Source organism: Botrytis porri (genome assembly GCF_014898465.1).
Source record: "Botrytis porri strain MUCL 3234 chromosome Unknown BPOR_009, whole genome shotgun sequence".
NCBI classification, from domain to species: Eukaryota; Fungi; Ascomycota; class Leotiomycetes; order Helotiales; family Sclerotiniaceae; genus Botrytis; species Botrytis porri.
The window spans coordinates 2,375,471-2,397,531 of NW_024066083.1; the positions used below are offsets into that span (position 1 = coordinate 2,375,471).

The following is a 22,061-nucleotide window of genomic DNA, read 5'->3' on the forward strand; positions in this document are numbered from 1 at the left end:
CCCTTGGCAATGATCATTTCGACTCCAAGCAGGATGTAAAACTGTTCTTCTAAACGTTAGCCGGCCCTTGAATTTCTAGAAACGAGATGATGAGATGGGCCCCAACACCTTCTAGTAGTATAAGGTATATTCTTATCTCTAGAAGCCCCGGTATCGGGGATTGAAAGATCAGTATCGTATTTTGAACCGTTCCAGACCCCGAATAGCTACCTACTACCCACTTCGACCTCATCTCACTGCTTATCGGGCCCAGAAACAAAATCTTGACGACTTTATGCACTAGGCTTTCGGAAGGATTTCGGAACGGTAATTCGAACTTCATATGTCCCGGGAAAGCCGCGAACCTAATTCTAGCCTTTGTGTCAAATAATACGTCTTTTCAAGGAATAGAAAGTACTGTAAGTTTCGAAGCTGACCATTTAGTCTTTGATTAAAGGTTGTCTACCTCCCGCAAACAAAAGCATACCGAGATTGAGGCATATATCACGTGATCGTAAAAGATTTACCATGCAGGGTCTTAATTCAGGGCCTTCCCATGCTTGCATTACTTTCGTGTATTTGCTTCCCCTATCTTCTTGTGAAGGCATGTGACTTGATACAGCGAGAGGGTTCTGGTCTAAACTTTTAGATGTATCATAGTGTGTAGCATTGTACCTCAGGAAATCTCGAATGAACACTGAATGAAGTGAGGGTATTCATTCAATTATAACTACCTAAATGAATGAATACTGTATCCTTCTCGTCCTCTGATCTCTTCCCTAGGCTCTTCCCCATGGCTGGGTCTCTTTCCCTCTGTATAGCTATTGCCTCTTCTGTACACGCACGTCTTTCCTCTTCATATCCTAATCCCGATCATCAAAGAAGCGTCACTGTAAGAATGACAACAATGACCGCTTCAATTTGCAGAAATCATCTAAAAACCGTGTGGGCTACTCTATGATGAAAGCATCTCGAAGATCTGGTAACTCAGACAACAACGGGCACATTAAGACAAAGAAGAGGCTGGGGACTTTCTAGTCTCTACTTTTCCGTGAAAAGAATTATCATTGCTTGGGGTACCAATTCCCAATATTCAATTAGCACGGTGTCCTGTTGGAAGAAGAAAAGTGTTCGGCAAGTCAAGCTAGAAGGCCGCGATTTTCGAGAGAAGGGTACGATTGACATACTCCCACTATCATTTTGGATCTTCACGCTCAAAATATCCCGCTCAATACATTTACTACAAAGTAAATTATGAGACAGGTTTCCATATTGAAAAATCATATCAATAGCCCATGTCGATGACAGATATATTGCCTGCCATCGAAGGATAGAATTCCTCATTTTTGTGCGCAATGAAATGGTACATTATGCTCATTCTCTGTCCTTCAACAAAATTTGTTGAATTTATCATTTAGGTGTGCTTGAAGTCAAAATGCGAAGTTAACAGAAGTGGATGCTGAAGAGGCCGGATGTCGCTTGAACATCGCGCCGTTCAACCCCAGACCACCAGTTTTCTGTATTTGGAAATTTAGAGGGTAACTTCACCACAACAATTCATCACACATACAAATTTCATTTAGTTGAATGAAGCCCTGTCTCATGTGAATCTTTATTCGATATCTTTCTTTCAAGCGCGAAAAAACTGCCATGGGACAATCCGCCTTCAAGATACGTATTCAGCGCCCTTCCCTATAATAGTGAAGTTAATATACCGGATAAAGAGAAATTTAATATAAATTTATATACAGATTCTTATTGTGTATATTATAATATTAATGATTCTTTTGTTATTAACGAATATAATTAGTTCAAAATGAGATCTGTTTATTATTGAATTTTTATAGAAAAAAAGAAAATAAGAGTTCTGAAAGGTCTTAGAGATCTTAGTATTTGTGAGTATTAAATTTGTAGGAGAGGTGGATGGAAGGGTATATGTATAGGGGTTAGGAGGAGGTTAAAGAGGAGGAAAGGGGAGTGAGTGTAGAAGCTAAGGAGTAAATAGAAGGTATTAGTCGAAAGTTTAAAGGAGGGTTTGCTTATTTCATTTCTGAATTATTCTTTAAGTAGAAGTTTTTTTATTATATTATATTATATATAGTGTATTATATATATAAGAATATCAAAATAGTCACATATATATTTTTATTTTATTAATTATTAATCGAATTCAATATAAGCTTAATAAATAAACTTTTAAACTTAAAATTTTAAGATTAGCTTTTCAAATTCAAGAAATTTATTAAGATTTTATTAATTAAAATAAGCTTTTTAAGGTAAAGAGCTTTAGATTAATTATATTAATACTTTAAAAATGCTTTTTTAAATATAGAATTAAAATATTAAAGGTTTTATTGTATTGATGAAGCGTTCACTTCGTCAGCCACGGATTCTGCCACTACAGGGCTTCAATCAATCAAGTTTGTGCGACAACGACCATTCAAGTTGTCGCAACGACCTTGGAATAGTCTATCAACGTGTAATAGTATTCATCTTATCTGCCCTGTCAACCCACACTACTTCGTTCAAATTCATCTGCATTTGTCCCGAGAAATTCCGGTTTTAAAGAGTAATGACGGAATTGAAAAGGCTACCAGTTGGCAAGTTTTGATCAAAGTCAGCCATTTACTCTTCACAACATTGAAAACGATGTCAAAGTCTGCACTCAACATGGCGGGAACACCCGAAATCAATGATGGAATCAGGGATCTAAAGGCTTATATGGAAGAAAATCCATCATTATGGCAACAGCCTGCGTATCGCTGGGCAGCTGAAGCAATGCTGTGGAGGTTCAATGGTCTTCTTACTGATCGTATAGACCTTAAGATCCTTCAAGATAAGAAGCTCTTGGAGATCTTCTTCTTCTGATCTAAAACTATCACTTCAGCGATCGAAAGCCCCCGACTTTTGGCAATTGATGCAATCAATGAATTAAATAGGGAACCAGAAACAAAATCTAAGGTCGTCGCAAATGCTGAAGTCTCCAGCATTTCACAAGCTTCAAGCCCTGCAGGTATGTTCCCTCAGGATTTTAGAAGTGATTCTACTTTCTCAGCTGGAAACTCAATGACTGTTGGTTCGAGAAGGATACGGAAGACGTAGCACCCACGGTATTCGCAGGTCCTAAATGTCTATATTGTATTCTATCTAAAGAGCTAGCTAAGTACAGGAAGTTGTAGGTCTTATATAGACGCTACAAGAAGAGCTAGTCTCTTCTGCCTTCGCTTGAAGCTACTGTATCCCGCATTCGCTAAAGACTGCAATACAGTAGCTAATGAATTGAAGCTATTCAATAAATCCTAATGATCAATGTTCATACAATGACAAGCTAAGCTAATCTTCTGTCAGAACGTTCGGATGTTCATCTAATAGAGGACTCCATTTTGAACGACACTCTAGGTGTTGTGGGTTCTCGATCTAGCGTTGATCAATCGGAAAATATCGACCACATCATTACTCGGCACTCCGATAATCAACTAAGCCTTTGCCAGCCTACAAGTTCAGACGAAAATCCATTCACTGCGGCGTATCACTCTTTCATTGCGGACAATGAATCACACAGAGGCGAGAATACTACCTGTGCCGAGACAATATCTGCAGTGGAGCATGATGAACTTCCTAAGATAAAGAAGAAGAAGAAGAAATCCAAAAGAAGAAGACTACAGTTGGAAATTCCACAGTAGAAGCAATTTTAACGACAGTAGAGACCGGCCATAGTCCAACGTCAGTCCCTCCAATGGCAAAAGAGTATGTATTAACGGCAAGTTCCATGCTAGATCGACTTATGGCCCTATCAGACGCTGGAATAAACAGTTCGGATCAAGCAGTAGCCACATCCACTTTCTCTGAGACGGAACAAATTGCCATCCTAGAGGAACTCGATAAAATCTTGCTGAAATGCAAGTCGGCCGACGCTCCAGAAGAGCTAAGACCGAAGCCGGTGAAAGATTCAAGGTTGCAGTTTATCGAAGAGCTACGATATAGCAACATACTGGAAGAGTCAAGACAGCAGTCGATCGAAGATCTAAAAGCCGAGCACCAGAGAGTTTTGGCGGATCTCACAAAAAAACACGAAGCAATCAAGTTTGAGAACAGAAACCTGAAGGTGGACCGCAACAAGGAGCTGGAGGAACTTCGGAAAGGAAACTCAACACTGCGTGGGATGTCATCGGGTCTCGAGCAGGAGGTGACGCAATTGCGAGCGGAACTTCAGTTTGAAACCAAGTGCCTTAGAGTGGGCCACAAGCGAGCTTAAGGATGAAGTATACCGTTTGAAGCGAGACAATAGCAAGCTTATTGAATGTAAAGAAGCACTCAAGAACTTAGCAACGGGGAAATCGCGCTAAGTCGACAAACTTACAGAAGCGCTTTTGGGAGAGCAATTAAAAACCAACATGTCAAGTTCCAAGATACAAGAGCTGCAAGCAAAAGTCGTAACGCTTGAGGAGGAGCGTACCATATTAGAGCCCCTCATTGAGGTTGGAGTCGCAGTCAGAAAAAGGGTTTTTGAGCAAGCTAAATATGCAGTCTCACTGGGTGAGATATTCAGTCGAGCCGATCATAAGATCATTAGAGAAGGAAACGATCACTGTCACCGAGCAAAATGCTTGGCTGATGCAGCTATTTTCAAACTTTTCTACCTATCAGGATCCAGCAATGAAGCTCTTTACAACAAAATATACTATATTGATTCACAGGCAGATGTCATGAGCCTCCCCCTAAAGTTGCGCCAGGCATTAGACAGCAACGCTAGTATCAGAACCGTTCCAGTCATAAATGATAGCACTACTTCACTGGAGAGCCTAGTGACATGGCAGACACTGGTGAATGGGGTCGTAGTGCTGAAGAGCCTGATGACATGGCAGGCACTGGTGACTGGACCGTTCGGGTGCCTGGTGACATGGCAGGTACTGTTGATTGGGATTAAAAAATAAGCTAGTAAAAGCTTCCTATCCCACTGGACAATGGCTAGCTTTTATTCATAGTTCCGAGTGAACATCGTCTTCGGGACTTCCGAATAGATTTATCTATAGTGTAAAATACTTTCTTTTCACGGACCTGAGTTTTATCTCGGAGGTTGCTTGAGAATATGCTGCCCTTTCAATCTAATGTTGGGCGCGAAATCAAGAAGATTTCTAGCGCGAGGAATTCTGGTTCCGGACTGAACGCGAGACAAACTCAAGAACGCTCCAACTCAGAAAGTGTTGCAACAACGGCAATGGTATTGGAGAAGACAGATGCTTTGTTCGCTGATTTAGAAAAAAACTCGATCCTTCTAACCGCGAAGCTGCCGCAACATTTCTCCGTGTCCCAGACAGCAGCAGGAAATTTTGCTGCTATTCCACAGGAAGCGAACGCGCTTAAGAATAGTGTTGCCCAACAACTTGGAGATCAAGATTAAGAACTGGAGAACCAGAAAGATCAACACGCAGAAGAATTGAATGAACTTCGCAGGCAGCTGTCTGAGAAGGAAAAAAAAAGAAGACTCAATTGAAGACGGAGGTAACAGCTCTTTCCGAGAAGAACTCGACGCCCAAGCACGAGAACACTAGATTGTTGCATAACTTGGATTAAGAGACGGAGAAATGCGTAATGCACCAAAGATCAAAGCACGAACTCATACACCAGCTAGAGCTTGCAGTGGATGCAAAGGACTACTTCGAAGCCAAGGAAGAAAACATGAGACTTGAAGCTCAGATTGAAGGGATTGGGGGGAGAAAGAAAATCTTCAATTGAACGTTAACGGACTGGTGCAAGATCTCACTCTTAAAAAACCGCTGGTTTTGGTGGGTGCTGCTGTTAGATTCAGAGAGCTGTATAGTTGTTACTCAAACCGCCGTGGGTACTTTCATCCAATTGAGATTCGGCTTTCGGATATCCTTGCTGCTAATCGAGCCCACCGAAGGACAGAAAGTTCGGTATTCGAACGCGGAGACTAATGGAGATGTACCAACAGCTCCAATTATTGCAAGATTCCGAAGAACCCTTAACTATGGAAATCTTCAATCATGTGACAGCGATCGAGCTATGGACCGACGACATCATTGACCTAGACTTGAGAACCCGTCGCGGATAACTTTGGGCCTGTGTGATTGACATTGCTGTGACATTTTTGCTCTTGGGCAAGTCCACAAGAGTATGCCGAATCAACAAATGCAAACAAGAGTTTTGGATGGTGTGTTGATGAGGCGTTGGATTTTGGTTGAAATTCGGTATGCATGTGAATAGTGATGGTTATAAGACAGTAGATGAATGTTGTAAGACATAGGTTGTGGTCCAGAAACTCACGTGAGATTCGATATTATTTCCACAGAACGATCAGAATACGAGCATACCGGCAGAGGAAAGATTTTACTGCACAATTGAATATGCATGTTGTTGTCAATGTTGTCGTTGTCGTTGTCGTTGTCGTTATGCTGATGTGTGATTGCTGTGGAGAAACCTTGCATAGCGATTCATGGATGTCATAGAGTTAGGTGGTGAGGTGAGGGAAGGAAACAATGCGAATAATCTAGATGTTTCCAACAACAAACCAATAATAATTCATAATTTTACTACAACTCAAAATTTCACAAATTCACGGGACAACAGATTAATAAACTTTCTTCTTCTTGATACAATAAAAAGCAACTTCTTCATCAATATACGATTTTCAAGTAACTGATCAAGACTCGCCGACGTCTGATCCAAATTTCTAATTTAGGTTTACCTGGGTAGTTTCAGATTCGGCAGCATGAGTGAGCTTAACGGTGGCTGTTCTTGTGGTCGTAACAAATACACCATTCAAATCCCACAAAACTCAGCAGATGGCGCGCAAGTCTTCTTTGATAGCAGTAATGTTCATCGTATGTAAATTGGAGATGTTCCCTTTCTTACATTACCAAAAAGGCGATTGCTAATATCAGACAACCAGGACGATCACAAGCTGCTCCCCTCTCAGCATGGCTTCGTGTGCCATTAGCTTGGTATCACTCAACGACGTACGCTTTCTTCGATGATGAATCACACAACATAATTCGACGATCCTATACTCCTCCATTCGAGCAACATGCGAAACGACATTTCTGTGGCTTTTGTGGAACACCTCTGTCCTTTTGGACGGAAGAACCGGCAGACCATGCAGATTATATTTCGTTAACTTTAGGATCATTAGCTTCTTCGGATCTGCGAGATCTCGAAGAATTAGGTTTACTTCCTAAGGAAGCACTCGAGGATGCACAGAATGACAAACAAGCTATCGAGACTATCATACCACACGCTGAGAACAATGGCAGAGGAGAGCAAGGTCTACCATGGTTTGAGACATTGGTCGAAGGGAGCCGACTGGGTAAAATGAAAACAAGTCGAGGCAGAAGAACTGCCGACGATGGTCGGATCAAAGTAGAATGGGAGATTGTAGAGTGGACTGGTGAAGATGACGATATGCAGATACCTATAACTGGGAAGAGAAAGTTGGATGCTACGAGTCCAAGTGAAGGTTCTCGCCTGGAGGGGCTACAATAGATGGGATAACATCTGCGAATTCATACCCCTGGAGTGGGATAGTAGATCACGATCGTACAATTTTGCGTTTGGTTAGTATCGTGGATTATAGTCAAGAAACGATGTCGTTTATGGAGATTTGGGTTTGGGATGGATACAAAACGAGAGAGCTTTGCAAGTTCACAACAAGGTTGCCGATCCTTACAACAATCTCGGAAGGATTATCTTCTCATGTCAAACGGGAGTTCGGGGATTTGTTAACAAATGAGATAATCAGCTGTGTCAACACTGTACATGTAAGATTAATTACCCTACCAAGAAATGCAAATAGCTCTTTGCAATCAGTTTATGATGTTTTTATCACATCTATCCGCTTGACATCCGAGATTCATCTCTGTATGAATACACACGAGCTAATCACAGGCACGAAAACGACACCAAATCCCGTGAACTGGATCAATTGAATTCAGCCGGACTTTCGTCCCGTCTAACCGGTTCAAACATTTACTACCCCGCCATTATCTGGTGGGGCGGAAGATATCATAGTCACTCAATTAGGAAATGATTATATCACGGTCTGTACGGTCCGAGGGGTGGGATACGAGTTAGTTCCGTTTGATCGTTATGACACAATACTAATTCACAATTAGCCGCTCTATTTCTACTTATATGCGAGTAGATCCCCTTCTTACATCGACTAATTCTATATTTTGATATTATAAGTACTTAGTATCCTTTGAATTTACCAGAATAATATCAAATTTCAAAAGAGAGCAACATGGGTAGAGCAGTTCTACCAAAGGATTTCACATGGGGCTTCGCTACTGCGAGGTATGTTGTCTCTAATCAACAGCCATATCTCCTACTAACACAACACTAGTTACCAAATTGAAGGAGCACCCGAAGAAGATGGTCGTGGCCCTTCCATCTGGGACACCTTTTGCAAAATCCCCGGCAAAATTGCCGATGGTAGTTCCGGAGACGTGGCATGTGACTCCTACCATCGAGTTCCCGAAGACATTGCGCTTCTCAAACTTACCGGCGCAAAAGCCTATCGGTTCTCTATTTCCTGGTCTCGTATCATTCCCCTAGGTGGTCGCAATGATCCGGTAAATGAGAAGGGTATCGCTTACTACACCAAGTTGGTGGATGATTTGCTCAAAGAAGGAATTACCCCTTTTGTAACACTGTTCCATTGGGATTTACCGGATAATTTGGAGAAGAGATACGGGGGATTGTTGAACAAAGAAGAGTTTGTTAAGGATTATGCTCATTATGCGAGAGTGCTGTTTGAGGCAATTCCACAAGTCAAGAATTGGATCACGTTTAATGAACCGTGGTGTTCTTCAATCTTGGGATACAGCACGGGATTGTTTGCTCCCGGACACACGAGTGATAGATCAAAGAGTGATGTGGGAGATAGTAGCAGAGAGCCATGGACAGTAGGACACAATCTTCTCATCGCTCACGGTGCAGCCGTTAAGATTTACCGCGAAGAATTCAAAGCTAAAGATGGTGGACAAATCGGAATTACTCTCAATGGTACATACATCTCCACATCTAATCTACCCCACTCCCATCCAATGCCATACTAACTCCCGCCCAGGTGATGGCGTCTACCCCTGGGATACTTCCGACCCCAAAGACGTCGAAGCCGCCGAACGCAAACTCGAATTCAGCATTTCCTGGTTCGCAGACCCCATCTACCACGGCAAATATCCCGATTCCATGCGCGCCCAACTCGGAGACCGTCTCCCTACTTTCACCGACGACGAAATCGCGTTGGTGAAAGGCTCGAATGATTTCTACGGAATGAACCACTACACTGCTAATTACATTAGACATAAGGCTACGGAGCCAGATGAAAATGATTACTTGGGCAATTTGGAAATGCTGTTTGAGAATAAACAGGGAGATAACATTGGTCCTGAGACCCAAAGTGTTTGGTTGAGACCTAATCCCCAGGGTTTCCATGATTTGATCTTGTGGATTTCAAAGAGATATGGGTTCCCTACTAGTAAGTCTCCTTTTTTTTCCCCTTTGACTCCTGTACCCCTCCTTTCCCTCCCTTTTCCCACAACTAATCCATCCCCACCTCAGTCTACATAACCGAAAACGGCACCTCCCTCCTCCGCGAAAACGACATCCCCTACCCTGACATCCTCAAAGACACTTTCCGCGCCGACTACTTTCGCGACTACATCCGCGCCATGGCATCCGCTGTTGAAAAGGGCGCCGATGTGCGCGGTTACCTGGGATGGAGTTTGATGGATAATTTTGAGTGGGCCGAGGGCTACGAGACGAGATTTGGTGTTACGTATGTGGATTATGAGGGGGGTCAGAGACGAGAACCTAAGGAGAGTGCGTTGGTTTTAAAACCGCTCTTTGAGGAGTTGATTAAGAAGGAGTAAGGGGAGATAGGGGTTTGAGAGGATTGGATGGGTAGGGAAATGGATTTTTTGGATTTAATTAGTGGGTGGTTTACGTGGTACTCAAAGTAAATGGATGGCATAGACAATGTGGTTACCTCAGAGTCAACTATGGATTGTGGAATTTTAGCAAAACAGTCTTCATTGTTTCTTTATTTCGTTGATTTAAATTTAAAAGTCATAGTGATCAAATCTATCCCATAGACCTATGACCGAAGGACCTTTCCTTCTATAGTTTGCATGATAATGCAAGTTGGGTATAAAAACCAAGCAAACTCCACCCAGCCAATCATTTATCGTGAATATAACAAGCAGATCGTACCTCCAGTCCTTGATCTAATCATTTAAACGCCCAATCGACCTCAACCCAGACCATTATACTTCGCCAAGAATTTCTATCTCCTCTCCGCCACCTTGCATAGAAGCTTTGTTAGACTTCTTAGACTTGGCTGGCTTTTTCTTTCCCATTCCAACCAAAGCAGCACCAGCATTCTCCTTTTGTGACTCTGGTCCATCTTCACCATCGCTAGCACCACCGTTGCCTCTTCTTCCAGCCTTGGAAATGGCTTCCTTCTTTCTCCTATCAGCCGCCGCTTTGGCAGCTTCAATTTTCTCTTGCTCCGCATTGTGCTCATCTTCGAGTCGCTGTTGTTCTGCCTTGATCTCCTCTGAATCCTCAAATTTCTGACCTGTAAGCTGAGTATACTCTTCGAAATCAATCTCGTCTGTCTTCCCTTTGAGAGCTCGATCGACTTTAGCTGGATTTTGGCGTTCTTCTCGTACAAATTTCAACTTGATTTGTCTTCTGTTGCGGTCTGGGAACATCGCAGCGATCATTTCAAATGCTGTACCAAATTGTCGAAGACCCTGATAGAACAATTCGTTCGAAGTCGCATCCCATCGTACAGCTGCGGAACGCTTCATATATTGACCAGAATTCACCACCCTTGTAAATTCGTTTTCTTCAATTTCTTCCAGTACTTGACCTGGATTTCGTGCTTGCCTATGTCGATCGACTTGCATAGATTGGTCATCCAGTACAATTTGTCCGTCTATAACTCGCATTTGTAATCCGTTGTTGTTCACGACAGCAGCTGGCGCTTGAACAGGTTCAGCGTTATTCGCAGATGGCGCATTGTTGATTAGACCTGAGAGTTCGGGACGTTCGGCCAATTGCGGATCAATCTTCTTTCGGGCATGCCTAAGCTTGAGTTCGTCATGTCTACTGAATTTCTTGCCAATCCGAATATCTTGGCAAAGATCTGCCATTTTCATAACCGCAGGTTCGATGACTTCATTTTCCGCATCTTCTGGAGTGCCCTCTCGATCTCTTCTCTTCTTTGGTGCCTCGCCTTCCTTGTTCCTGCGTTCTCGAGTCGATCCTCCAGTCTTACGGGGCCTATTCAATTGAATTTCGACTTCAGTTCTAGCTTCATCGCCATCTTCGACCTGAACCTTCTTCTTCCTCGGTGCTGCCTTCTTCCTCGACTTTTTGAGGGCTGGGACTGCTTCTCCGTCAATTGGAGTAGGTGTCTCTTCGGAAGTTGGGGTTGCTGTAGACACTAGATGAGACGTCTGACTCGCTTCACCCGCTCCCATTCCAGATAAATCAGCATCCTCAAACGATGCGGGTGGGGTTTGTGCATTTCCACCGATTACTTGTGTAGGAGTAGAAGTAGGTGCTTGTGTTTTGTCGATTGTGGTAGTTATTCGTGGGACTTGTGTAGGAATTGCGGGGGTAGAGTTATTTGATGGTTGAGGTGGGTTTACTGGAACAACTTTTAGGGTTGTGGCATTATTCGTAGTTATATGGCTAACTGGAGGAAATTCTTCGTCGTCTACAACTTCTTGTTCATTGTGATTTGGCGCCGTTGAAGTCTGGTTGTATGAAAGTGCCGGCACTTCTTTGGGTGTAGTCCTAGAAGCAGTTGAAACAGTTTGTAATGGAGCGTTAGTTCCGGAATGCTGCACCTCATCCGAGGGAGGGGTCAATCTTCGAGCTTTTGTAGGTGGTTGCTCAACTTGAAGCGTGCCTTCGACACCATCTTCTCTAACTTTTCTTTTAGCCGTATTATTAACGGTTGCGGAAGTGTCATCGTTCGAGGTGGTGATTGGTATATGGGGTTGAACTGGCGAAGCATGTTGTAATTGAGGGATAGCTTGGATTGCTTCCGAAGTTGTAGTTTGGGATGGTCCTCTCTCCACATCTTCAGTTAATGCAGGTGTGGGGACGGATGGTTGAGTCGCAGATGCTGGTGCTTGTGATTGAGTTTCGGAACTTGGTCTTGCTGCAGGCTGTGACGAAGATGGTCTGGTAGGGTTTGGACGAGGACGAGCACTTGGTTTGAACGACTTTCCACCTTTTCTAAGCATAGAAGACATTTTGACGAAATTTATTGCGCCCGATGGGCGAGATCCAAAGGATGTAGTTCGAGTCGCGGTATATTTTTGTTGCCCTTTCAACTCAGCAATGAATAAAAACTATAGTCAAAATCCAATATGGCCTTCTCTTTGATTAAACAATGGGAATCCTTTGAAAGTATCCCCAGGTATGCTGAGTGTGGTTGAAATAATTATTTCCATTGACCTGGAGCCGGTGCCCGCTCTGACTAAACTTTGACGCTAGTCCATTTTGGAATTGGCGGCTTGCAACTTCTCACTTCTTTCGCCTTTACCTCCATTTACTTTCTCAACTTGACAACCCATAACGACGATACAAGGTCAATCAAACCACACATTAGGAAACATTCGATACTACCTATTATTGCGCTATACCCATATATGGTCGAATCTGCTATCGTGTTGGATCTTATGAACCATTCACCTTCTTCAATCTGATGACGCCTGTCGCCGCATCAGCTCCATCTCTCCCTTCCTTCATCAAGATGGAGGACAGGAAGAGGGCAGCTGGCCAAAGTACTGATGATATCGCACCCCCTACCAAGAGACAAGCTACCAACGGTGCTGGAAAGGCCTCTGCAGATTCTGAAAATACCGCGCCTTGGTCTGAAGATATCGAGGTATGTAATCAGTTTCATGACATATCTCCTTTCGCATAAACGCTCTTCATCAGTATTTTCTCGAATTCTCTCATCCATCAACGTCATACAAGAGTCTAGGGATTGCTCTTGAAATCTGTGTGGCTGTTGCTAATGCGCAGCTTGCTGTGAACAGCATGGATAGCCTGCATACCTTCACGCCTATACCCGCACTCCCACAATACATCGCATCAATGTTGTCAATACACCTTCCCTTTCACGAACAAGGAACAAAACTGGTTGGAATGGCAGGCTGATAACGTTATAGAAATACCAAAAAGATGCTATCTATCGACAAATGCTCGAGTACAAACGAGAAAAGGCAACTTTAGAATCACAATTGAAGACAATACAAAAGAAGTCTACAGATCATGATGATCATCTGAGAATTATTGATGCTTGGTGGACACAGGTATGAAAAGCCCCTTATCAGCTCTATGGGACACGAAACTGATTACGAGTCACAGTTATTAGAAGAAGTGACACTGCTCGCAGAAAATGATATTCCAAATGCGGAAAAGCCAGAAAGTTTGTTATTTACAGGCTGTAGTTTGAATCAAAGCTGACGTATGATAGTATCCTTCTCGACTTCGTTACAATTTCATGGTATCAAAGCCTTCTCGGATCATTTGGCATCAAAAGGCAGAGAAATAAAATCAAAATTACATAAAATCTTTACTGCTGTCGCAGCTGCTCATGGCAAACCCTCGGCGGACTTACAAGATCTTCAAGCAAAGGTTACGAAAATGCTTGCTTCTCAGAAAGAATATCTCGTCACAGTAGACAGACTCCGCAACGAGAAAGAAGAATTGAATGAGCTTCTCGAATTGGCATCGCTGCGTTATGTTAAGGCCGAAAAACGTTTAGATAGGCTCAGGAGTGATACAGTTCGAAAAGAAGAGGCTAAAGCATTATTTCACAGTACTGCTAATGGCGCGAAAGTCGAAAATGGCGTGGACACCGAAATGACAAATGGAATAACGGAAGACAAGGAAGCTAATCAATCAGCATACAAAGAGGCACAAGCCGTTGTCGAGAAGCAAAAGGAGCAACTCGAAGCCATGGCTGCGGAGAATAAATCACTGACAGAACAAATTACCGCGGCCAGTATCAAGCAAGCACCCTCGGACGACGACTATGCTCGGACCGAGCTTTTCAAACAATTCCGCATTCAACATGAGGATGTCATCAAACGTATCAATCACCTCGAAGCCACTAATATACAGTTGCGGGAGGAGGCCGAGAAATTGCAAGCCGAACGAACTGCATATCGAATACAAATAGAGAACGAAGCCGAAACGACTACTGGTGAACTAGAAAGTCAACTTCAACGCCTGGATGCCGATTTGACGAGGATTCGCTCTGCCCGAGATGAGTTACTTGCCGACCTTAGCGTGCGAAAAGCCAAGCAGGACCAGGATGATGCAGGAGTCGAGCATTTGAAAGAATTGGTTGGAGCCAAGGATGATCGCATCGCATCTCTTGAACTTGAAGTCGAACGTTTGAGACAAATCGCCGAGCAATCATGTCAACCCACACCAGGACCGGAGATAGATTCATTAAATCTCGAAGAATTGCGTGTCAAGTATGATCTTCTTCAACAAGGTTATGACTCGATCAACAAAGAATTACCTGCCCTCCAATCCGCGTACAAGCGAGTCCAGGCCTTGACGAGCAAGAAAGTAATGGACTTCACGGCTCTCGAAGAAAAGGTTTCGGTTTTGGCTGCTGAAAAGAGCAAAGCTGACCAAAAATATTTCGCGGCCCGAAAGGATATGGATATTCGCCTCGCAGAAGTTCGAACTTTGAAGAATCAAAACGCTAAAAGTTCCGAGATAATCTCCCAACTCAAGGATGTAGAGACATCTGATCGAACTCTGTTGAGCAATTTGGAGAAACAACTAAGTGATATGAGACAATCCAATGCAGCTATCTTGGCTGAGAACAAGAAGTTAGAGGCATCGAGTAGAGAGGCCACAAGCAAATGTGAAAGCCTAAAGAACCAAGCAGCAGAACTGACCAACCTCCTCAAATCCAAGGATTCCGCGAACTCTGGTACCAAACAAAAGATTCACGCGGTGGAGCTAGAGAATGAACAACTTCGGGTTCGATGTGAACAGGTTCAAAAAGATCGAGATACATGGAAACAAAAGAGCTTGAGCAATCAATCTGGTGAGGAGGAAATGCTTAGAGTAAGTCTTTTATCGTTTTCGTTCATGATCAATTACTAACACAGTATAGGCTCTTGCATTGTGTACCGTTTGTCGTGCAAACTTCAAGAACACTGTTTTGAAGACATGTGGACATCTCTTCTGCAATTCGTGCGTGGATGATCGGATTTCCAACCGTATGAGAAAGTGTCCTAATTGCGCTAAACCTTTCGACAAATTGGATGTCATGACTGTTCATATGTAATATGGCAGTTTCGAATTCAAGACAAGGATTTAATTTAGGTTATTGGGAAGTTGTATGATTTTTGTTTCAGGAAGTGTGACGAAGTGCCACACTGCACATTTGAGCGAGGAGTGGCTTTTGCTTGAGTGAAAAGGAATTTGTCCCCATGTATACCATTTTTTTGCCCCCTCACATTATGTGTGATGAAGTCCTTTTTTCTTGTTTCAATCAGGAAATTTCTGAAATAGAAGCAGATAGCAATGGACTTTGTACTTTAAGATAGCGAATCGATTGACCAGGGTAGGGGTTATGCTCTTTCCCTTGGTTATCGATGCAGTGGGAAAACTGCATAGTTGGCAGATCAAATAGCTCTAATAGAAAGAAATAACTATGTTTTCAAGAAGAATCGACATTGCAGTGAGTGAGTTTGCATAATTTGTCTAGCGCGGTCGGGATGGAATGAGAGGTAGAAGACTGTGGAGTGAAAAGTAATTATGATTCTTTCCAAAGAGGTAAAATTCAGATAGCTCTACTGTAAAAGACGCCCAACCTAATCACACTATATTCTTCAATCATTTCCCTCTGTCGAGAAGCAGGGCGATTAGAAATGAGGTGCTTCACTCGTCCAGATTGCTAGGGTACCTATCTTCTAGATGTAGAGCCGAATCCAGTATTTGAGCGAGTACTGGTAGAGGGAGAGCTTGCGCTTGAGCTTCCAGATCCAGAACCTCCACCCCAGCCACTTCCAGCTCCGCCGCCCCAGCTGTTACCACCTTGATTTTGTTGTCTGTTCGCTCTGTTGCCTGCAAAATAACCACCAGCAGCACCTGCCGCCGCACCAGACCAAAATCCAGGTCTCCACGCTTGTTCAGTAGCACCATAGTTTCTTGTAGATCGTTTTCCAGTTCCTGGATAAGGTGGTGGGGGGTCGTCATCGCCTGGTCCTCCGGGTCCTCCTCCTCCCCATCCTCCAAACCCCCCTCCTCCCCCAGCTCTTCCCGCTTGACCATTAGCGGGTCCTTGTCTCCAATTCTGAACCATGGAGTAAAGAATCCATCCCAAAACTCCGACGAATATCAACCAGAATAACAAACTCATGCCCTTCTCTACAGAGCTATCTCCACTTCCATCGTCCCAAAAGCTCTTTCCGTACTTTGCTTCACCTTCTTCCGTCAATAACAACCTGTATTCCACGGCACAACTACCCTTCAACACGTATTCATCATCCTTACTATCATATCCCTCACATATAACATCCGTACTTCCTAACTTAAATTCCTCTGGAAGATTCGCAGTGCAGGACCATTGAATATCTTCGGAAGAATAATCAGATCCTTGGTTGGTACAACGCATGACGTCAACTTTGTAATGTCGACATCCAGGGCCGCTACAGGATAGCTGTGGAACAGCTGAAACTCGTCGATGAGATGTTTGCGCATTGTCGCGTAGAGTGAGAGTCTTTACTTTTGATAGTAAGATGGCATTTTTGGGTTTGGAGACAGCTGTGGTAAGAGGGGTAAATGTGAGGAGGGTGAGCAGAGCCGGGTAAAGAAATGGTAAAAAGAGCATCTTTGCTGTAACTTAATGATTTTGGATGTTTTCAAAAGTTATTCCTCATGGTATTTGCAGAAAGAAGAACGGTATTAAGCGATGCGAAAGACATAAATCCTCGTAAGAAAGGACAGATCATCAACATAGATATTCATTCAAGGCAAGTGTAACGAAACAAGTTATTACCTAGGTACCTAGGTATTTTCCTTTGGTGGCGGAAGTTGTGAAATAAATCAGCCTTGCGTAGTTTAGCTCACCGCCTAGTAGGGGTCTCATACTGCCGACACACATTGAATCACATGAATGAATACACTTGCCAACTCAACACATGAGACCTAGTTCGAGTATATAAACTCGATATTTATTAGACCTCACTTCAAGTACCAAAACATACACACAAATTCCATCAATCATCATGCGGCAAAGAATAACCTTCCTACAACAGCCTCAAGATGCAGTTGACCCTCAATATATTAAAATCTCTCAAGACTCTCTCACAGCAGGACGGGTAAAGGCTGCGAGAGAGGATCGAGTTACCTTTAGCTTTAGCGAGCTTCCTGAAGAGATATATAAAGTGTTAAAGGCATCTCATGAGCTTCATATCCGTTGGGTCAGCTCGAATCAATATGACACAGCTTCACCTCTACTGTCAAGACTTTCTCCAGGTCTTCACGTGTTTTACAGTCCGCAGCGAAATAGCAGAAGCCCGTATGTGTTTACATTGTCCATCCATCATATATGCTAAAACTGTGTAGTGATCTTTTATGTCCTGCTTTAAAGAAAGTATTTGGAAATCTGGATTGTGTATCTCCCACAGTAAGCTCTACGTTGCCAATGAACATAAGATACTTTCTAATCGATTTTAGGAGTCTTTCACCAAATTATCTGTGGAACGATTTGCTTCAAATGCTGCAACACAATATTATCAACCCCTTGAGGATCTCACAACATTCATCGAATATATACAGCAAAGTGTTTGCGGTAAATCAGATAAAGAGTGTCGTTCAAGAGCCGGTCGTCTTGACTATGCATCTTACGTTGATATAGATTTTGACACAATATCTCATGCTTTGAATATGGTTGCATTTTGGGAACCTCAAACCTGGGAGCTTGAGGTTACAAACACAGCATCAAATCATCGGCTAGAGGTCGGTATACTCTCAGTCGAAACACCTTTACAGCCTGAGGAACTCTCATTAGGTGGCTTCTTAACTGTAGTTGGCGAAGATTCCAAGCCGTCTCCTACATTGTTCGCTTTCCCAGCTAGACACCATACCACAGACACATTCTTCACTTCTTCATTCATGGAACCCTCTGGGCTTCATCCTACTTTACAACTCATGATCAGCTCCAGCGAACCACCTGTTTCAGACCGGGAATGTTCATTACACACACATCTAACTTTACCTCGTACCGTCTTTCCCGATAAATATCAGTTATCTGATCCTCTTTTCCTCGCATCTAAGAACCTAAAAGCTCTTCGCCACGTTACATCCCCAGTTGATCTTGAAGCTCCAGACTATGCAATGAACATTTGGGGTTCTACTCTTTTACTTGAACTCGCGCCACCTGAGTCTACCCAATCTTTCACGGCAGAAATTCCTCTTCATTTGCGATATCTATCTCCTACCAACAACACAAATGGATATACACCTATCGAGACTCCTCATCCTATAGTCTTCTGGGCATGTACAGCAGATGAAGGTAGCAAATTCTCCGGTAATCCTTTTGATAGGGTCAATCTAGGTTATGATGGTCTATTTGGGCCACAAACTATGTTCTATCATGTCTCGCCAGTAGCCGTATCTGATGGTAGGTTGATGAATACTGTCACTGTTCCAGTATTAGATTTAAATAAAAGTAATTGGGTGGAGATTGGAACCGCTAGCGTGGTTTCCTTGGGCTTTTTATGGATTGTATGGTGTTTATTGGGAGTTTGGAGAGGGCAAGGATATAATAAAGTGTCAAAGGGAAAGGTTGCGGATATCAAGAAGGCACAATAAGTCAAGGGGAGTAATGGATGAATATACATAGACACAATCCAAGTTGATTGTATCCTCTTCTGACCATCACATATCATAAGATTATTCAAGTCTCTTTAATACTACAGCTTCCACTATCACCTCAACCATTATCGTCTCAACATGCACTTGACTCACTTTTTTTATTCACTTCTGAAAAATTTCTATCACTTTCCGTATGAGCAAATTTGTCACTGGCTCGGCTTATAACTAGGTCGAACTGCCTGCTCTCTTCCCACTCTCTTCCCGACCGTACTCATAATGACCTTTATATCTGCCCTCGAAATAAACAATTTATCAATCATCAAAGATTTTCACGTTGCATCAACCACAACATTTTACTTATGGCACTTTCCACAACAACAAAGATGGCTTCCCTTCAAGGAAAAGCATCTTCTAAATCTCTTCGTACCTTTCCGCTTGAGCTCCGTCATATGATCTATCGTCTCCTCCTCCAAGGTACATGGGAAGAACCTGATACTCGACGAATAGCCCGCAGATTCCTAGCCGCATTACGCACAGATGTGGGACTCTACAAAGAAGCTCTCGCTATTTTTTATGAATCGAATACCTTTTTGTTGACTTATAAAAATCACTGGTTGGGAAGATATTTTGTTCAGAGTGGGGGGGTTAGATATATTGATTTGAGAGTTGTGTTGTTGGCGTCGACTTTTCAGAGATTGCATGTTGAGGTTCCGCTTTCAACTTCGACCTCGGGGCCGGTTGATGGGTATGTTTTTTTCTTTCTTTTCTTTGGGTCCATCTCTATTGTTTTCAGTATGTACAATGTTATAGCACAGACTAACAACCACATAGTCTCCCCTCCACCTCCCCAACTTTCGACCGCACAGCCCGAATCATCCGCATGGCGCAAAACCTCACATATCTCCACATCGAACCCACCGTCAACGCCGGCTGTCGCACCCAATGGCTCGCTCTAATCTGCGATCTCCTCGGCCCTGTCGACTCTTGTCCCACTCTCCTAACCCTCAAATTCACATGGGCAGCTTACATGCTTGAGAAATTCAGCCACACTGTCCATTGGACCATCCAACAATTCGACTCCGTCTTCGGCACCCCTGGCTACCTTGAATCTCCCTCTACCGGCCACAAAGCCTCCTGGATTTGGCAACACCACGGCAAAGACGCCGGCCGCGTCCTCAAATGGGGCAACCACGGGAAAAGCCCCGCGCGAGTCGAAATCAGTCTCGCCGAAGTGGCAGCCATGCGCCAACGCGATCTCATGTCCCACGACGCAGGCAGGATCTGGCAATTTCGTCACGGTCGCTCGTTTATGATTGGTGGGCGTCCGAGATGCTGTGTTTCGATCTTTGCAATGCCGTTCCCGGGAACGGGGGCGACTCATCCGCCGGCCGATGTTTTTCGATACAGCAATGGAGAAACTTTTAGAAAGGGGAGTGGAGCCGAATTACCTATCTTGTTGGATGAGACGGATATGAATGATTATAAGGGGATGTGGAAACCGGTTCCGATGATGTTTTTGTTGGGGATGAAGAATCGCTGCGAGCGGGAATTGGAGAGAGGTTCGCTGATTCATCGAGAGCCGAGAGAAGAAAATCATCTCACGAGATGGCTTTATGATCAAGGATTCGAATGTCCCGTCGATACTGTGGCGAAGTTAAGGACAACGCTTAAATGGGCCCAGAAACAAGAAATGTATAGAAATCCTTCGCAGCGCGGCGAAGAGGGTGATTTGCAATATGCTCTAAAGCCCGAAAACGTAGACATCGATTCGGACTTCCTCGCCACTTTCGCAGATGGCCTTGCGATTTCTCTCCCGGAAAAAGAAGAATTCCATCCTACGGTTAAGAGACGCACACCGGGTGTTAAATACGATAGACGCAGTGGGAACAAATATCATTCTGCACTTCCGAGTAATTGGAACGGTGCGGATAGTGATGAGGGGATGGAGAGGGGGGAGGAGGTCCTTCTTGAAGAGAGTGAGAGGAATGATCGTTTGGCGAGGGATAGAGTGTATGCGGAGAGTGGGGGGAGTGGGGAGACGGTTTTGTTGGAGGATTTGGTGTTTGAGCCGGGAAGGGGGAGGTTGGAGATTATTCGTTGATGGGGGAGATGGGGGGAGATGAGAGGGGGGAGTTCAAGTTATTTGACTTTCTGGTGGCGAAGAAATGGTGGATAGATGGATGTTTCTGGGTATGATATGGTGTTTGGGCTGGGGAAGGGGAGGTGGAAGATTATTCGTTGAGGGGGTCAGGGGGGGTCGGGGGGGAATGATGGGGGGAGATGTTGGGGGGAGATTTTGGGGAACAGTTGAACTTGTTCAACTTTTGTGGTGAGAGGAATGGTGGAGGTATATTTCTGGTATAATATGGAGTTTGGAGATGTGTACGGAAGATATCATAAGTACTCCACACATATGGGGCGTTTAATAGGTAGAGTATTGTCACTTATGATACCCGGGAGTCATGATCTGGAGTTATTACACAGGCTTTATGCCAAAGTTGAAAGCATTCGACACCTTTGTACTAATCGATACCCGGTACTCAATTCTCTTTCCATTTTCGGGATATGGATGTCGTTATTGTACATAGTGTTGCAGCAGGTTGTTAATTAATTTGTTACTTATTCCAATGAAAAAGCGTCTCGAAAAATCACAATTAAATATGAGAAAGAGGCAAGGAAAAGAGTCGAACAAAGTTTGGAAAAATGCTAGATGGTGCCATGAAGAGGAGCTGGAGATGAAGATGAAGATGATATTGTGTACTTTATAACGGGAAGGGGATAAATGATGAACTGGATGGTGTATGTGTGGAAATAAATGTAATGATACTAATGAATAGTTTCTTTCGTGAAACTTCAACGAGAATGGGTTTGCGATCTTTACGTGCTTCATACCATCTTTCTTGCCCTCTGAAATTTCCTATTAGCTTGACCCACCTATCTATACCTTTGCATTACCTTCTTCCCCTATCTTATTCACGAGTGCAATCATGCAGATATGAGTTGCTCGTAAGTTCATTTTCTAACCCCTGAACTTTGACACTTTACACCTTTAGAAACCTATCCATAACTCATTTCATATTTTCGGGCATCAAGATTCAAAATAGTGCATACAGACTTGTCACACTAGATTCAATCGAAATGTCGCTGTCTACTTGAGGCGACACGGAAAGAAAGAAGATACG

At 43.4% G+C, this 22,061-nt stretch overlaps 10 protein-coding genes across 10 annotated transcripts; 8 read left to right on the forward strand and 2 right to left on the reverse strand.

Annotated features, from left to right (window-relative positions):
- Nucleotides 1-2,628: 2,628 nt before the first annotated feature.
- Nucleotides 2,629-4,234, forward strand: EAF01_007456 (uncharacterized protein; the record flags this gene model as incomplete). Its single annotated transcript, XM_038915711.1, has 3 exons — nucleotides 2,629-2,791; nucleotides 2,867-2,992; nucleotides 3,603-4,234. The coding sequence occupies 3 exons, from the start codon at nucleotides 2,629-2,631 to the stop codon at nucleotides 4,232-4,234; spliced, it is 921 nt and encodes a 306-aa protein (XP_038769349.1).
- Nucleotides 4,235-4,373: 139 nt separating this feature from the next.
- Nucleotides 4,374-4,906, forward strand: EAF01_007457 (uncharacterized protein; the record flags this gene model as incomplete). The annotated part of the gene is made up of 2 exons (XM_038915712.1): nucleotides 4,374-4,682; nucleotides 4,763-4,906. The coding sequence occupies 2 exons, from the start codon at nucleotides 4,374-4,376 to the stop codon at nucleotides 4,904-4,906; spliced, it is 453 nt and encodes a 150-aa protein (XP_038769350.1).
- Nucleotides 4,907-5,068: 162 nt separating this feature from the next.
- Nucleotides 5,069-5,380, forward strand: EAF01_007458 (uncharacterized protein; the record flags this gene model as incomplete). The annotated part of the gene is made up of 1 exon (XM_038915713.1): nucleotides 5,069-5,380. The coding sequence occupies one exon, from the start codon at nucleotides 5,069-5,071 to the stop codon at nucleotides 5,378-5,380; it is 312 nt and encodes a 103-aa protein (XP_038769351.1).
- A 1,332-nt stretch (nucleotides 5,381-6,712) lies between these two features.
- Nucleotides 6,713-7,482, forward strand: EAF01_007459 (uncharacterized protein; the record flags this gene model as incomplete). Its single annotated transcript, XM_038915714.1, has 2 exons — nucleotides 6,713-6,824; nucleotides 6,893-7,482. The coding sequence occupies 2 exons, from the start codon at nucleotides 6,713-6,715 to the stop codon at nucleotides 7,480-7,482; spliced, it is 702 nt and encodes a 233-aa protein (XP_038769352.1).
- A 660-nt stretch (nucleotides 7,483-8,142) lies between these two features.
- EAF01_007460 (uncharacterized protein) lies at nucleotides 8,143-9,872 on the forward strand (the record flags this gene model as incomplete). The annotated part of the gene is made up of 4 exons (XM_038915715.1): nucleotides 8,143-8,292; nucleotides 8,342-9,003; nucleotides 9,068-9,478; nucleotides 9,562-9,872. The coding sequence occupies exons 1-4, from the start codon at nucleotides 8,240-8,242 to the stop codon at nucleotides 9,870-9,872; spliced, it is 1,437 nt and encodes a 478-aa protein (XP_038769353.1). The 5' UTR covers nucleotides 8,143-8,239.
- A 393-nt stretch (nucleotides 9,873-10,265) lies between these two features.
- EAF01_007461 (uncharacterized protein) lies at nucleotides 10,266-12,272 on the reverse strand (the record flags this gene model as incomplete). Its single annotated transcript, XM_038915716.1, has 1 exon — nucleotides 10,266-12,272. The coding sequence occupies one exon, from the start codon at nucleotides 12,270-12,272 to the stop codon at nucleotides 10,266-10,268; it is 2,007 nt and encodes a 668-aa protein (XP_038769354.1).
- Nucleotides 12,273-12,775: 503 nt separating this feature from the next.
- EAF01_007462 (uncharacterized protein) lies at nucleotides 12,776-15,343 on the forward strand (the record flags this gene model as incomplete). Its single annotated transcript, XM_038915717.1, has 5 exons — nucleotides 12,776-12,910; nucleotides 13,197-13,340; nucleotides 13,396-13,456; nucleotides 13,505-15,120; nucleotides 15,170-15,343. 5 exons carry the CDS (start codon nucleotides 12,776-12,778, stop codon nucleotides 15,341-15,343), a joined length of 2,130 nt encoding a protein of 709 aa, XP_038769355.1.
- Nucleotides 15,344-15,964: 621 nt separating this feature from the next.
- EAF01_007463 (uncharacterized protein) lies at nucleotides 15,965-16,891 on the reverse strand (the record flags this gene model as incomplete). The annotated part of the gene is made up of 1 exon (XM_038915718.1): nucleotides 15,965-16,891. The coding sequence occupies one exon, from the start codon at nucleotides 16,889-16,891 to the stop codon at nucleotides 15,965-15,967; it is 927 nt and encodes a 308-aa protein (XP_038769356.1).
- A 328-nt stretch (nucleotides 16,892-17,219) lies between these two features.
- EAF01_007464 (uncharacterized protein) lies at nucleotides 17,220-19,157 on the forward strand. The gene is made up of 3 exons (XM_038915719.1): nucleotides 17,220-17,581; nucleotides 17,629-17,689; nucleotides 17,740-19,157. Exons 1-3 carry the CDS (start codon nucleotides 17,289-17,291, stop codon nucleotides 18,874-18,876), a joined length of 1,491 nt encoding a protein of 496 aa, XP_038769357.1. The 5' UTR covers nucleotides 17,220-17,288; the 3' UTR covers nucleotides 18,877-19,157.
- An 81-nt stretch (nucleotides 19,158-19,238) lies between these two features.
- Nucleotides 19,239-20,980, forward strand: EAF01_007465 (uncharacterized protein; the record flags this gene model as incomplete). The annotated part of the gene is made up of 2 exons (XM_038915720.1): nucleotides 19,239-19,624; nucleotides 19,711-20,980. 2 exons carry the CDS (start codon nucleotides 19,239-19,241, stop codon nucleotides 20,978-20,980), a joined length of 1,656 nt encoding a protein of 551 aa, XP_038769358.1.
- Nucleotides 20,981-22,061: the final 1,081 nt, after the last annotated feature.

Bases quoted from the DNA above. Each gene is read 5' to 3' on its own strand.
- EAF01_007464 (XM_038915719.1), top strand. From the start codon at position 17,289: ATGCGGCAAAGAATAACCTTCCTACAACAGCCTCAAGATGCAGTTGAC. The intron at 17,582-17,628 runs GTATGTGTTTAC...AAAACTGTGTAG, and splicing joins CAGCGAAATAGCAGAAGCCC to TGATCTTTTATGTCCTGCTT. The intron at 17,690-17,739 runs GTAAGCTCTACG...AATCGATTTTAG, and splicing joins TGGATTGTGTATCTCCCACA to GAGTCTTTCACCAAATTATC.